Source organism: Petaurus breviceps, unplaced genomic scaffold (genome assembly GCF_028583685.1).
Source record: "Petaurus breviceps papuanus isolate PSGF00001 unplaced genomic scaffold, PetGlider_PUasm1.0 186, whole genome shotgun sequence".
Lineage (NCBI taxonomy): Eukaryota > Metazoa > Chordata > Mammalia > Diprotodontia > Petauridae > Petaurus > Petaurus breviceps.
Genome location: NW_027185798.1, coordinates 17,075,648 through 17,091,276, shown reverse-complemented (window position 1 = coordinate 17,091,276; position 15,629 = coordinate 17,075,648). Strand labels below are relative to the sequence as shown.

Below are 15,629 nucleotides of genomic sequence, written 5' to 3'. Positions count from 1 at the left end.
TATATCAGGTCTTGTGTTTCCTTCATGGAATACTCCTCATTTTAAAAACTTTATTTTTGGTTATTTTGACCTTTCTTCTTCCTCTAAGGACTTGGTAGCCAAGGTTTTCTCCTTCTCCCTTCTGCTCCCTTTCTTCAAGTCAGGATGGGATCTGAGTAGAGAGATTATTTATATTCAGCCCAGCTGCTAAAAATAGGAGCTTTTGTAATTGATGCCTCTCTTCTTGGTGAGCTTGGACTGTACAGGCCGAGGCAAGGGTTGCTCCTCCTGCCTCAGACAGCAGCCTCGGTCACTGGAGGCGTCTCAGAGAGCAGTGGTCTGAGCCCCACCAGCCCCTGCAGACATCATCATTCGAGGAGATCAGGATTTACTAATTATCCTGACAGGCGTTGGGTTATATAGACAGAGTAGTGTGTACAGTGTGTGGTGTTGGAAAAAGCCTCATTGCAAAGGAAACTGTCTAATTTTATGCCTCAGTTTTACATTGTCACTTGAGATGACTAAATGAATTCAATCAGTAAACATTTATTAAGTGCCCCCTGTGTGCCAGGCACTGTGCTCACATGTAGCTTGGGCTTCCCTGAAGTTCACTTATTTACTGTCTCTTTTACAGCAAAGATTTGCGGGGAGGATGGACAGGTGGATCCCAACTGCTTTATTATGGCGCAGTCCATAGTATTCAATGCAATGGAACAAGAGTAAGTGGACTTGGAGACTTGGTTTCTCCTTCTGTGTTGCCGTTGCTCAGCGCAGTACTTGGCAGTAGACGATGCTGATGCAGACATCCTACCAGAAAACCAGTTGTAGGACCATGTAGCCTGAGAACAACTCTTGGTTTGGGTTCCTGTAAAAGAGAAACACGTAAATATTAGTTCAGTAGCATTTGGATGTTTATTTTTAAGTTACAGTTTGCTTGATCTCTTTTTTTCTACCTGAGTTTAAGATTGTAATTTTCAGTTCTAAAGGCTCAGGTAAGTGTGTAGCTAGAATAGTCACTGACTTCTTTATTAAATGATGAAAGTGTAAGAATAGATTGCCCAGTTCTCCATTGTTTTTCAGCCTGTGCTTATTCAACCTCCTACTTAGTGTCTACCATGTTGTTTAAAACAACAACAGACAAACTCCACAGTTTGGGGGGAATTGGCTTCCGAGTTGAAGTTCTCAGACTGACAGAGCCTGCATGTACCATGATCGGTGATGGGGAGAGGGTAGGCTATTCCTGCTTAAACTGTACTTGGTTGTGGTTCCTTCAGATCTTTCCCATTTTGTCTGTGTGCAGGCACTTTAGTGAGTTTTTGCGAAGTCACCATTTTTGTAAATACCAGATTGAAGTGCTGACCAGTGGGACTGTTTACCTGGCTGACATTCTCTTCTGTGAATCAGCCCTGTTTTATTTCTCAGAGGTAAAATCTATATTTCCTTCCACCCTGTAATAGCATTTGTGCCCCATAATCCATAAATATTAAGGTATTTTTTTTTGGAGGGGGGAAGGCAAGGCAATTGGGGCTAAGTGACTTGCCCAAGGTCACACAGCTGGTAAGTGTCAAGTGTCTGAGGCCAGATTTGAACTCAGGTCCTCCTGACTGTAGAGCCAGTGCTCTATTCACTGTGCCACCTAGCTGGCCCAAAGGTATTTCTTATAGAAAAGAATGTGAAAGGCAGAATCAGTTAAATGAAAATTTTTTTCTCTTCCAGATATACATTCTATTTAATGGTGTGACTATTTGAATAGTTTAATGCAGGCCTGCACAGCATTTGGCCATGCACCACTTGTGGCCTTTGAAAAATATAGAAGATTTAAAACAGACCTGCACAGTATGCTGCCTGCTTTGGCAGCCAGATGTTGTGCAGGTCTCATTTAATGGTTAAATGAAAGAGAAAGCAAAGGTTAAACGTAAAATAACTTAATTAAAATAACCTTTTCCTTTAGAATATTGGGGAATATTCTGCACCAAATGTTTAACTTCCTCATCAAACCTGATTGTGTTGCTATTCATTTGGAGGCAGAGCCCCAGCTCTAAGAGTTGGGTGACCCATGGTCATGACTGAATCTCCTTCCCCATTGGTAAATGAGGAAACACATTTGGTTATGGTTGTTGTTTTAGAGATGTCTTATGAAATAGTGTTTGCAGACTCAACAACAGAGGAGGAAACTTGTTAGTAAATACCCTTTCATGCTACCTTTCTTTTAATTTTAGCTTATTGAGCAATTTCTGTGCCCTGTGAAGCACTTACTAGAAGCAGTGAGTAAGTGAACCTTGTTGGGGTATTTTTACTGGGCCCCTCTCAGCTGGCTTTAGCAAAGGACACGTTTCATTCATCTAAGTCTAACAAGTATTGCAAGCCAAGATGGCGCATCTTCCAAAGCAGTGGCCTTCAAAGACTGAACTCTGGCTCTGTCTTCAGCTGCATTGGTAACATGTACCGTCTGCAGTGCTAGGCTAGCTGGCTGTTTTCTTTATTACTTCACCTGCTGAAAGTTAAAGCCTAGAGCATTTCTTCAGACTGCTATGGCAATATATGATCATGAAAATGGTCGTGTGTAAAAGGGTTTTTTCTGTCTTCTTTATGTGTTTGCTAGTGAAGAACTGGAATGTTTAATTTTGTTAATGTAATGAACGTAGAACCAGCAGATTTAATCTTGCTTTAAGTGTGATGGGTGTAGATCCTTTGTAATGAGAATATGATAATTTTCAACCTGAGATGCTGTCTGGCTATAACTGCACTGAATGTATCTTGCTTGTTGACTGCAAGATTGTGTAATATAATGAATGTCTACAGGCAGTGGACTAGCATTGCTAAGAGAGGCCTTTTCCCCCCAACGGTCTTTTATTTTCTTTTTCTATTTTTTTTTTCAGTACATGGAGAAGGAAGATGCAGTGAATATCTTACAGTTTTGGTTGGCAGCTGATAACTTCCAGTCCCAACTTGCTGCCAAAAAAGGCCAGTATGATGGCCAGGAAGCACAGAATGATGCCATGATCCTGTATGACAAGTGAGTTTTGGATGGTTTCACGATCCCGCTGGACCTTAGGCATAGAAGAGTGGGCTTCTAGTGAAGCCTGTTTGTTCCTTGGAGTCTTTCCAGATGGGAGGTTTGTTCCCACTGAAAAGGTCCTGAGTCAAGAGTTGAAAGCTTTTAGTAAGGGAGATGTTCAGGTCCTGCCCAGCTCCACAGAGTGCAGGCTGCTGTTGTCCTTATCAGCAGAGATGCCCAGTTTTCCTTTATTACTTCTGGAACTTTTTCCCAGTTTTGTAATGAATTGTGTGGATGTAGCACCACCTTGTGACAGCATTCTTTAGCTTGCTAGTGTAGGGTGGAATGGGGCCCTTTGGAAATATGTGGGGATCTCAGGCAGAAACGCTACAAATAGCAGACATTCGTCATCCCGACAGGAATGATAAACTGGAGCATGATTAAAAGAGGGTCAGAACAAGACCCCTGTTCCAGCAGTCGGGGCATTCAGTGCCTCTGAGTTATCTGCAGGAGCAAGAAGTATATTTTCCCTTTCGTTCCCACCAGCTGTAGCAGCACGGGAAGCCCTGAGCCCTGCTCAATCCGAGCTGTTTCCTTCCATGGCAAACACTCAGTAAGATGCCCCATTTTCCCTTTGGTGTCACTCTTTAAAAGGTCATTCAGTCACTGAGCAAGTGTTTATGTGCATTCTGTGTTCCAGGCACTGCTAAACTCTGGGGATACAAAGAAAGTCAAGAATGTTTTCTCTGCTCTCAAAGTGCTCACCTTCTAAGAGGGTGATAATGCACAGAAAGTGATGTATATCATGTGTAACCTGTAGCAAATTGCTTGCTTTCTCGATGAGTAGAGAGGGGGAAAAGGGAAGGAGAAAATTTGGAACTCAAAATTTTTAAAAATGAATGTTAAAATTTGTTTTTACATGTAATTGGAAAAAATAAACTTTAAAAATAATGCACGTGAGTTGGACCCTGTAAATGGAAAGTATTTCAGAGGGCAAAGAAACACCTGTTTTTGAAGGGGGGATTTGAGATGAGATTTGGAGTGAGACAGAGGGGCAGAGCATTCCAGGCACAGGGGGGATAGCTAGTGAAAAGGCCAGAGAAGGTGCAAAAGGAGGCCAGTGAAGGCCAGCCTCACTGGCTCCTAGAGTGCGTGGAGTCAAGTACAGGAAGCCTAGAAAGGAGGCAGAAAGGGCCCAGGTTGTGAAAGGCTTTAAAAGCCCAACAAAAGGTTTTATATTTAATCCAAGAGGTTGTATTGGAGTGGAAAAGGTGACTTGAGGCAGGCAGAGCTGCCAGCAGGCTATTGTAATGGTCCCAGTGTTAGGGGATTAGGATCTGCACCAGGGTGGTAGCAGTGCCAGAGGAGAGAAGGGATGTAGATGAGAGTTACTGCAAAGGTAGAGAGGATAAGACTTGGCAACTCTTTGGATGTTGGGGTGTGTTTGAGTGAGGAGTTGAAAATGAAATGGATTGTGAGCCTGGGGGACTGGAGGACTGGTATACCTTTGGGAATAATAGGAAAGTTGGGAAGAGGGCAGGGTTTCAGGGGATGAGTTCTCTCTTGGATGTATTGCCTTTGGGGTATCTATGGGATGGCTAGTTTGAGGTGTATAAGAGGCAATTGGTGATACAAAGAGCACTGGAACTCAGGGAAAAGGTTAGGGCTGGATCTATACGTCAGGGAACCATTTGTGTAGATAAGATCATAGAGCCAAGGGAGCAGAGGACATTCACAAGCAAGATAGTCGAGAGAGAAGAAGGCCCCAAAATGGCATCTTGGGGAGTGACCATGGCCTTGTTGAAGTTACGGCAAAGGAGACTGGGTGGGTACACTTATAGGAGAAGCAAGAGAGAGCAGTATCTGGGGGAGCTAGAGCTAGTGAATAGAGCATGGCCCTGGAGTCAGGAGGACCAGAGTTCAAATGTGGCTTCAGACACTTGACACTTAACTAGCTTTGTGACCTTGGGCAAGTCACTTAACGCCAATTGCCTTGCCTTCCCCCCTCCAAAAAAAAAGTGTCACCAAACCTAGAAAAGAGAGTATCCAGGAGAAGAGCATTATTGACAGTGTCAGAGGCTGAAGAGAGGCCGAGAATGGTGAGAACTGAAACAAGGCCATTAGATTGGGCAAATGAGAGATCATTGGTGGCTTTGGAGAGAGCAGTTTGAGTTGAAGGGGAATTGGGGTTGGGAAGCCAGACTGCAAAGAGTTAAGAGGGCAAGAAGAACACAGATGAACCACTTATTGTAGACAGCTTTCTCAAGGAGGATAGCCACAAGAGAGAGGAAAGATGGGGGACAGATAGCACTTGGAGTTTATTCGTCAGAGACGAACAAACTGGGCAAGGAGAATGGCCACCTCTTCCTGTCTGTCATCAGACATTATGGATTTACTGTATGTCAGCACAGTACTAAGTGCTAAAGATATATCAAAAGGCAGAGAACTGATCCACGTGAGACATGAATAAAAGAGGAGGTGGTGAGAGAAGGCATGTGAAGCCTTATCTTTTTCAGTGAGGTTCTTGTTGAGGGATGGAGGAGGGGCCACCATGTGAGGCTTGAGGAGGGATGAAGTTTGGACTAGCTGCTGTGCTAAGTGGGATAATGAATCAGTTGGGGAGGCATTATTTCCTTGCTACAGGGAAGGTCTGGGTGAGATCATATGACATATTTGTGGTGTGCTCAGCCCCATTTTGTGGTTTTCTCAAGCTGTGCTTAGGAGCAGAGGCAAAGGATAGTGCGAGTGTTGAGGTCTGGCTGGGTCTGATGGGCTCTGTAATGTGGAGAAAGGGCTTCTACTGCAGGATCGGACTGATTCACCAGGAGATCAAGTCAGTGAAAGGAGGAGATGGACTGGGAAGGAACCGAGGGGCAGGAGACTTGGAGGTGACAGTGAGCACAAAGGACAGAGTGAGATTGGAAGCCATAGGGAAAACCGAATAAGCACACCTTGTGGCCAGACACAAGAACAGCAGAGTGGAGCATTTGTGGGCAACTGCGAGAGCCTGGGGTGGAGGAGCAGGTCGTGGAAATTGAAGTGACTGAGAAACTGGAAAGTTCATGTATTTGAGGGACCATTGGTGTGTTTGCTGGAGTCCCCAAGGATGAGGGTAGAAGTTGGAGTGATGGAGAGAAAGCCTGTGAATCAAGCACTGAACTCAATGAAGGAGGACAATGTCCTGAGTTTGGATAAATAATAGATAACCAGAATCTTGACTGGGTGATAAATTTGGACTGAATGAGCCTCAGAAGAGGAAGGTTCCTCATTGATGGTGGTGGAGGGAGAGTCTGGAAGGGGTGATGGGAAGCTCAGAATATTCCAACTTGGGCTATTTTGAAAGGTCAGTCCTGCAGCATGGGGTCAGGGAGGCGGTGTCAGCAGTGGGGAACCGGGCCATAGCAGGAGCCAGATGATGGAGGGAATGAGAAAGGAAAAATTTCAAGATGAAAGCAGAGTTTGCTAATATAGGAGAAGGCATTCTGTAGAGCATAACAGAAGGGGATGGCAAGTCTGATACGGAACATTATTGGTAGGGGGTAGGTTTGGGGGAATAGGATTAAAAGAGTGAGAAAGGAGGGGGCAGCAGCAAATCAAGTTTGGACAGTGGCGGGTTGAGAGAGGATGAAAGTTAGGCAGCACAGGGATGGGGTGGGCGTGAGGGGAAGGATGCTGACTATTGAGAAATGAGTTCAGGCAAAATGCCAGTGATTGGAGCAGGGTCTGTTGAGGAAGATAGGTGATTCAGCAGAACCTGATGTTTCCTGTATGAGGCTTCAGAAGCCCACCTCACAGCCGGCAGGAGCAGGAGGCCGACTGGCCAGGGGTGTCCAGACAGGACACAGGTAGATAGATGCAGAAGGTGGATGCTTCCTCACACCATGCCGAAACGAATCTCTGATTTTAACAAGGAGTGAAGATGATTTCCTATATAGAGAATTTGGCTTTTGACAGCTCTACATATCTGGAAAAGTTATATTCATAAATCAGCAGCCATTTTATGTTTCTGACTTAGACTGTGCAGAGGTTGCAAGGTCATAGAGTACAGCATATAAATGGTCTCCCTTCCTTTATTCTCTTCTCTGATATATTCTGTGTAGGTCTGCAGGATTCATCTTCCTAAAGACAATCATTTTGCTTAAGAATCAGTGATGATTCCCTCTTTTCCTAAACATGTCTTTCTGGCCTCCTTTATTCCCATCTTTGAGAAGGTAGCAGCTCTTCTCCTTGGGAAACCTTCCCAGGTCCTCTTCACTGTACCTTATAGGACCTTCTCCTTCCTCCCCTGATTAGCCATCATTCCCACTTACTCATCTTCTCCCCTATTGCTTGCTTTTCCTACCATTTACAAACATGCTCAGCTCTGCTCTTTTCCTTAAAAAAACAAACACACAAAAAACCAAAAAAACTATCACTTGACTTTGACCTACCCTTTAGTTATTAGTCCTGTTTCCCTTCTACTGCCAGATTCCTAGAAGATCTGCACAGACTGCCTTTACTTCCTCACTGCCCCACCACAACCTGACACTTGTTCATACCTTCTCACTTGATGACACTGTGTTCTTCAAAGTTATGGGAGATTTCTTAGTCGATAAATTCAGTGATTTTTTTTTCCCCTCACTTTGCTGAAGCTTTTGATATTGATGACTTCTTTAGCTTTTTGATGCTATTCTTTTGATTCTCCTTAATGTATTCCTATATCCTGAGTACTTTAGGACTATGTCCTGGGCTTGTTTTCCCTCAGCATCTTGGATCCCTTTGGTTCAATGACTTCCATATTCATAAATCTACTATTAATCTGTCTCCTGAGCCAGTCAATCAACATGCATTTTTTTTTTAAAGCAATCGGGGTGAAGTAACTTGCTCAAGGTTACACAGCCAGTTATGGGTGTGGTGCTAAGTATCTGCACCTGGATTCGATCCCCAGGTCATCCCGACACTGGAGCTGGTGCTCTTACTCGCTGAGCCACCTGGCCACCCCTCAACATGCATTCTTAAGTGTCTGTTATGTGCCCAACATCTGGTTACATGTTAGGTCTCTTCTCCTGTATGTCTCCTTAGTATTTCAGCCTACCACATTCAGAGTGCAAGTCACCTTCTTTCCCCTGTAACCTGCCTCTTCTTACAGCTTCTTTTTCTGCTAAAGGTACCACCATATTCGCTGTCACCTAGGTTTAGTTTCAAGATGATTTTTGACTCTCCCAGGTCCCCTACTTCCCACATCCAGTCAGTTGCAGGCTTGTTGATTCTACATCTATATCATTTCTTGCTAGCCTCCCTTCTCCAGGCTCGGCTGGCCTAGTTAGGTCTTTGTCTTTTCCCTTTTCTAATTCAGTTCCCACTAGTCTTTCCAAAGCGCTGGTCTGATCTTATCACTTCCTTATTGAGAAACTTTCCATTGTTTCTCATTGTTTATTGGGTAAGAGATAAGATAAGGTGGAGAAATAATAGTCTTTGTTGGTGGAGAAAGTGCCCAAGCCAGCTTGATGGGGTCCTTGAAACACAATTGCCTTGGAGAGTTGAGTCATTTGGAGTCTGCTTTGGAAAGGACTCAGAGAGGTTGAGCTTAGTATTTGACTGGAACTTAGACCTGCCTGTTGGAAAGCCTTTGTGGCCAGCCTCTCCTGCCTCATCATTCCTCTCTTCTCCCCATAAGTTTGTGCAGCAAGACTTTCGGCCGAGAAGCCCAAGGAATCTGTCTTCATTACCCCTTGGGGCTGCATGCCTCTCTTTGGTGGGAGAATCGTGGTGATGGGAAGGAGAAGAATTTACATTGATAGAGGGCATTCTTCTCACCACAAACTGAAGTTGTAGTTCATACCAGTGTTACCTTCCAGTGTGTACGGAAGAGGCTGCGGAGGCTCAGAACAGCTGAGTGCCTTCCTTGGTCAGAAGTGTCAGGGCTGGCGTTTACACCTAGCAGTTCTGGCTCTGGGATGATAATGGTGTGCCCTTCCAGAGTTTCCATTAAATACTCAGCACGGGGATACCTGGGATACCTGGGTTTGTGCGGGTGGGGAGTTGGGTGGGAGAGGAGCAGCAGCAGCAGCAAGTGGCACACTGTTGCCGCTCCCAGGCAGATGGGCCGCCTCTTCATCCGTTTCTGGCCTCTTCTTTGGAATTGTGTCTACTTGTGCTTCTGTGACCTGTCTTTCTCTTTTCTTGTCACAGATATTTCTCCCTTCAAGCTACACATCCTCTTGGATTTGATGACTTTGTAAGATTAGAAATTGAATCCAACATCTGCAGGGAAGGAGGTCCCCTCCCGAGCTGTTTCACTACTCCGCTGCGTCAGGCCTGGACAACGATGGAGAAGGTGACTGAGGGTCTTGGGAGTGGGCTCCAGCTCAAGTTCTGTCCCATTTATGCTCATTCATTAAACAAGGATGCTTGTGCTTTGTTGTAGGTGTTTTTACCTGGCTTCCTGTCCAGCAATCTTTATTATAAATACTTGAACGACCTTATCCATTCAGTACGAGGAGATGAATTTCCAGGAGGAAATATTGCACTGACGATTGCTGCCTCTGGGGGCCCTCCTGATCATGAGTCTCATTCGAGTAGTTCCGATGGCTCTGCTCAGGTACAAACGGATCATCTTCTGCAACTAAGAGTTTATACATAAAAGCCCCAGACCTTTGAATCTGAGGCTGTTAAGGAGTCACTTTTGAGTTAGAGGTGAACAGGGAAATGAAACATATCCACCTTATGGTCTACATATATTTTAAACTGAGTATTCAAGGGTATCAGCACAGTAACACATTGGTTACCCCAGAAGAGGTCTTTTTTTATTTCTTATGTTTAGCTTTTCTTTGTGATGCCATTAAAATCATAAGGAATCCCACATTGGGTCAGACCAGGGGTCAGTCTAGTCCATTGTTTTGTGGCACTATAGCTATGTTTTGTGGAAAGCAGTGGTAATGATATCATCCTAACTTTGCTTGAATAGCTAGTTATGAACTTGTCTGTCAAGTCATCTGTTTTGATGCAGGTAATAATGACTATTTCTATAATATTTTATTTTTTCCTAATTGCATGTAAAAACAATTTTTACCATTCATTTTTAAAAATTTTGAGTTCCAAATTCTCTCCCTCTCTTCCCACCACCTCATTGAGAAGGCAGTTTTATATCCGCTATACATGTGCAGTTAGACAACTTTAAAACAAATTTTTTTTAATTCTATTTTTTCCAATTACAAATAAAGATAATTTTCAACATTCATTTTTTGAAAGATTTTGAGTTCCACATTTTTCTTCCTTCCCTCCCCCCTCCCCAAGATGATAAGTAATCTGATAGAGGTTATACCTGTGCAATAATGTAAACCATTTCCACATCAGTCATGTTGAACAGCTATTGTAAAGATGCTTTCTTTGTAGAATAAAGGAAAAGAAACGCTCTGGTGGCATGAAACATTGTGTCTCTAATTTTGCTGTGTGAGAAACTTTTTATAGCTTTTATATCATTTTAACTTGTGATAATCCCTTAGAGAGAGAGAGTACTTTTGGTCTTAGAACTGCTTTCACACGTGGTACTTATCTAGAAAGTGTTTCTCCAGAATCTCCTAAGTGCTTTCTTTGGAGCAGGAGAAGAGAGAGGAGTAAACAACATCTGCCCTCCAGTAGGGGAGGTGAGACACGTACCTAATAATGTGACCTAAATAATGTAACACCAGCCACCATGTGACAACAGGATACTTTGCTGTTGGAGGACAGAGGAAGAGAAGAGATGGCTTGGGGGAGGGGGGGTTAGAAAAGACCGAGAGGAGGTAGCAGTTGGTTTTGGCCTGGAGACAGGGTAGGTGTTGGAATTAGGGGCTGGAGGCGGGTCTTTTTGGAAGAAAGCATGAATAAAGGCAGGAAAGTGGGACTGCTTGGGGGACAGAGACTAGACCATTTTGGCAGGAGCACTGACTGCCCATAGAGAATGGTTGGCTTTCAGGCTAGAAAAGTGGGCCAGAGACTGGGACCAAGGCTGAAGGTCTTTAAAGAGAAGGAATTTGTATTTTACATGGTTAGTGATAAGGAAACATGAGATTTTTGAACCCAGGGTGATATAATTAGATTTGTGATGTAGAAAGACTCCCTCATACTAATGTAGAGTAAATTAGGGGAAAATCTGGAGACAGCCAGATCAGTTGAAATGGCATTGGGAGAGTAATGACAATTGTGGAAGTAATTGGTGAGAAGATGGATAGTGAGCTCACATTTAGATTAGAGGGCTAGATTAATGGTTTGTCTAAGGTTAGCCAGTCAGTAGGTTAACAGAACTGTGACTCCACCCCTTGCACCTCCCTACTTCAAGGCCAGTGTAACACATGTGCGCGCACGCACACGCACACACACACACACACACACACACACACACACACCCTGAGCTGAGCGGTGCCAGCCCAGCCTCTTGGGACTTTAGAACCTGGGCACTTCAGTATATACTTCTGAGTATAAAAGAGGCCCGGAGAAAATGCTGTTTAAAAAAATTAGGGATGAACCAATGTTCCCAACTTTAACCTTTTGGCCTGAATTATTCTCACTTCTTACTCTTCGCTTTGTCGAGCTGACTGGTCTTTTTAGTTGAGCTCTGCATATGAGAAGTGCTGTCAGCAGGGCTTATGAGATAGTTGGTAGGGCCTGATAGATGTACTTGGGCCCTCTAAAGCTTTATGGGCTATCAAATATTGCAAATGGCTGTCTTGTCTTGGGCTTTGAGGTTAAACAGTGAAAGTAAATAATGTGTCCCGGGAGTACCTTGCAGCTATTATCTTGAAAAAATTACAGAGCCCAGCCTAATTCAAATTTGTTCTCATTATCTTCTGGCTGTAGGAGGTCACTGGAGTCAGTGTTTCCATTTTAGTAAGGAGACAGTTCAGTATTATGCAGGACCAGCCCTAGGATCAGTTTCTTCTTTTCCATCTCCTAAGTAATGTACAGCACTGATGTTCCTTTGTTTCCAGGACTTTTCTTGGGCATTTCATCTCTGTAGGCTTTTCCCAGCTTGAGAGATGCTAGCCAGGTAGACTGTGTGCCTAGTGGAATCTCTTTGAAGCAGAAGCCTGCTTTTAAAAGTCACTGCGGTTTCTGGAAGAAAATAGATCTTTTAATCTTAGTCCATTGACTCAGAGTTTTAGTGCTTTGACACTTAGTAGAGGTGGGATTCCAATCAGTCTGGTGCTAAAGGGCTCAGTGGGGTAAGGCCAGAAGCCCTGGCTTGTTTCCAGCCTGGATGTTAATTGAGCTGAGTTGGTGCTCATGGATAAAACTGAAATCGCCTGAAATGTGATTGAGATTCATTTCTTCTCTGAATCCTTCTGTGGGTTTTTCACATTAGAAAAATCTTAGCTTTGCATTTGGGTTCTTAGTGAATTGCTTTGGGGAAAACTTGCTACATTAGCGTCACCAGTCATTTTGGGAAAAGTCTGGGGCAGACAAGACTGATTGGGGAGTGCACAGCATTTACTTTTCTTGTAACAGGAATTGTTTTCTATATTAATGGCTGAAAGACACCCCATATAGGGGGAAGAACTGTCCTTCTGCATAAATATCAAGGAGAATGCAGACTTTAAGCTAAAGTAGTTATATGAGTAGATTCAAAGGAACTTAGAACTATGTAATCCATCCTGTTGAGGAAGCTAGGGAGTGCAGCGGATTGAGCAGTGGGCCTGACATCAGGAAGACCTGAGTTCAAATTCAGCCTCAGATACTTGCTAGCTTCGTGACTCTAGGCAAGTCACTGAACCCCTGTTTGCCTCAGTTCCTCATCTGTAAAGTGAGCTGGAGAAGGAAATGGCATCCCACTGCAGGATCTTTGCCAAGAAGCATGGTCACAGGGTCATATAGAGAACGACTGAGGGGCGGCTAGGTGGTGCAGTGAATAGAGCACTGGCCCTGGAGTCAGGAGGACCTGAGTTCAAATCCGACCTCAGCCACTTAACACACACAAAAAACTATCCATGTGACCTTGGGCAAGTCACTTAACCCCAATTGCCCTCCAAAAAGCAAAAAAAATAAATTTAAAAAAAGAGCGGGGTGGCCAGGTGGCGCAGTGAGTAAGGGCACTGGCCCCAGAGTGGGGAGACCTGGGATTGGTTCCGGCCTCAGATACTTCACACACACACACACACACACACACACACACACACACACACACACACACACAACTGGCCGTGTAACCTTGCACAAGTTACTTAACCCCAGTTGCTTCAAAAAAAAAAAAAACAAAGACCGAACAGCCATCTATCCTGTTGGCTAATGTACTAGGACATTAAAACATTTGAAACTGTTTTAGCATCCTAGTGTTACGTGTTATATATTTGAGCCTATGTGCTGCCTTTCTGTTGTTCTGTTTTAAGGTGCATTTTTAAAATTTAAACTTGGTAACCCTAAAAACTAAAAGGACTATATATCAAATGATGAATTCCATTACTTACAATTTGTAAGTATGTTTTAGATTTAACAGGCTAGTAAGGCGTGGCCTATTTGCTTTTGCTTCCCTTTTCTGGTCTTTAATTTCAATATATTTTGTTTTCTTGATGCAATAATATTTTCACATAAGAGTTTCTATTCAAATTCTGTCTTCATATTACATTTTTTTTAATATAAGTCTTGCCATGTTTCTTTGTATGCTTTATGTTTGTCATTTCTTATGATACAGTGCTCTTCATGTTCATGCACAGGGGTTTTTCCAAGTTGTGTTTTTATTTTTTGTTACTACAGATAGATAGTGTTGTACACATGGGTCTTTTTATTCTTACAGTAGCATTGCTAGGCTGTAGTTTGGGTCAAAAATGTGAAGAGTTTGATGATTCTTATTGTATATTGCCATATTGTTTTCCAGAAAGATTTGTTCCTTTTCAACTCACTCCACCATTAGAATGGACTTATTTTTCCATAGTCCAGACAACACTGAGCATTAAATGCTTAATTATCTTTGCCAACATAATGGGCATAATGTGTCTGACTTTTTAAACAAATTTTCATTTCCTATATTACTGGATAGTGTGAATGATTTTTCAAGCAGTTCTTAACTATCAGTCTTGACCCCTTAGCCATTGAGCAAAGATCTTGATCTTACAAATTTGCAGCAGCTTGTAGATTTTGGATATCCAATTTTTTTCAGAATGTTCATAGACCAAAAAATTTGCCATACTATTTTTCTTTTTGGATTTCTTTTTCTTTTGGATTTTATTGCTTTGTAATATTTTGCAAACATTAAATTGCTTTGGGATACATGGTATATCATTTCTTGCATGACTGGGTAACTTTACCCCCAAGATTTCAGCTTAATAGCCCTGACAGTAGAGGCAGCAATTATTAATACTGCTCAGCAAACCCTGCCCGGGTGTATTTGTTTCCTGAGTTTGGCACTAACATGTAGAATTTCTGTTGTAGTTCAGTGTGAAGAAGGCCAATGTTAAAATCCTGAAAAATTTTGATGAAGCAATAATTGTAGATGCTGCAAGTCTGGATCCCGAATCTTTGTATCAGCGGACATACGCAGGGTAAAGTGAGCTAGTGGCAGATTTTTGCCATTGTCACGGGTTTACATCTACTTTATACCTATTCAGTTTTCTTATACTGAGAAATCTCAGATGTACATGAAGTGCTTAGCAATTTTACTTTTTAGTAAAATCGTGTTAGAGCAAGTCTTTGATCATCATTAATCCAGGTATATGAGATACAAAATATTTTAAAAGGCAAAAAGCCTTTAAAAAGCATTATAAGTTGGAGAACTAAAACTTGCCACATCATTCTTCTCTGCTTAGGAAATTGGCTGCATAATTTTATCCTTAAAGAACAGCTATTGGGGCAGCTAGGTGATACAGTGAATAGAGCACTAGCCCTGGAGTCAGGAGGACCTGAGTTCAAATCCAGACTCAGACACTTGATACTTACTGTCTATGTGACCTTGGGCAAATCACTTAACCCCAATTGCCCTGCCTTTCCCCCTCCAAAAACAAATAAAATCCTCCTGTAACATGGCCCCATATTAGACTTGTTCATTTTTTTCTTTTGTGAAATAATATTCACAGGTTTATCATGTCCCACCCAAAATAACTATATGAGTCCAATGTAGCCTGCAGCCTCTGAGGAAGAGCTTATCCTCCCTACTGACTTTTGCCGCCGTTCTACACAGCCTTAAAAAAGGAATTCCTTTGTGGTTAGTCTCAGGTCAGATGAATGGAATTATTTGAAAGAATGAAAATCCTTAAAAATGACACAGAAATCCTTAAAAATGACACAAAACCTTTTACTGGTGTAATTGCTAGGAAGCTTCCCTTTCTGGAGCAGAGACCACTTATGGACCTAATCCCATTGCCCATTAGCCAGGTGTGTTTGATCTGCTCCATCTTTGACCTGGGCTGGTTCACTCCTCACAAGGGTCACCTTGGTAGTGTTGATACCCAAGTGCCTTAACCCACTGCAGCTCCCAGTGATCCACCAGCTATGTCTGTGGGAGAAGGGCTTACGGGGTGCAAGCCACATCCAGCCTTTCCTAGGTTTTGAATGGGCAGCATTTGGGATAAGAATTGATGGTGGATTGAACCAAATGAAAGAATTTGGGCACTTTGAGCTGTCCATTTTTCATAAGCTCTCAGGTACTTTTTTAGTTCTTTATGATAATCATTCACCAAATAGTATCCTTGGGGTCCAAAAGAAT

At 42.9% G+C, this 15,629-nt stretch overlaps 1 protein-coding gene across 3 annotated transcripts in view; it reads left to right on the top strand.

Annotated features, from left to right (window-relative positions):
• AKAP10 (A-kinase anchoring protein 10) overlaps positions 1 to 15,629 on the top strand; it is a 101,891-nt gene that overhangs the window by 31,581 nt on the left and 54,681 nt on the right. For all 3 annotated transcript variants that reach the window (XR_011168641.1, XM_069089618.1, XM_069089617.1), the window contains 6 exons: positions 614 to 698; positions 1,280 to 1,403; positions 2,859 to 2,995; positions 9,149 to 9,293; positions 9,384 to 9,557; positions 14,360 to 14,469. Coding sequence is in view for 2 of the 3 variants with exons in the window: in XM_069089618.1 (XP_068945719.1) it covers positions 614 to 698; positions 1,280 to 1,403; positions 2,859 to 2,995; positions 9,149 to 9,293; positions 9,384 to 9,557; positions 14,360 to 14,469 (775 nt within the window). In the remaining variant the exon portion in view is untranslated. The remainder of the gene's footprint in view (positions 1 to 613; positions 699 to 1,279; positions 1,404 to 2,858; positions 2,996 to 9,148; positions 9,294 to 9,383; positions 9,558 to 14,359; positions 14,470 to 15,629) is intronic.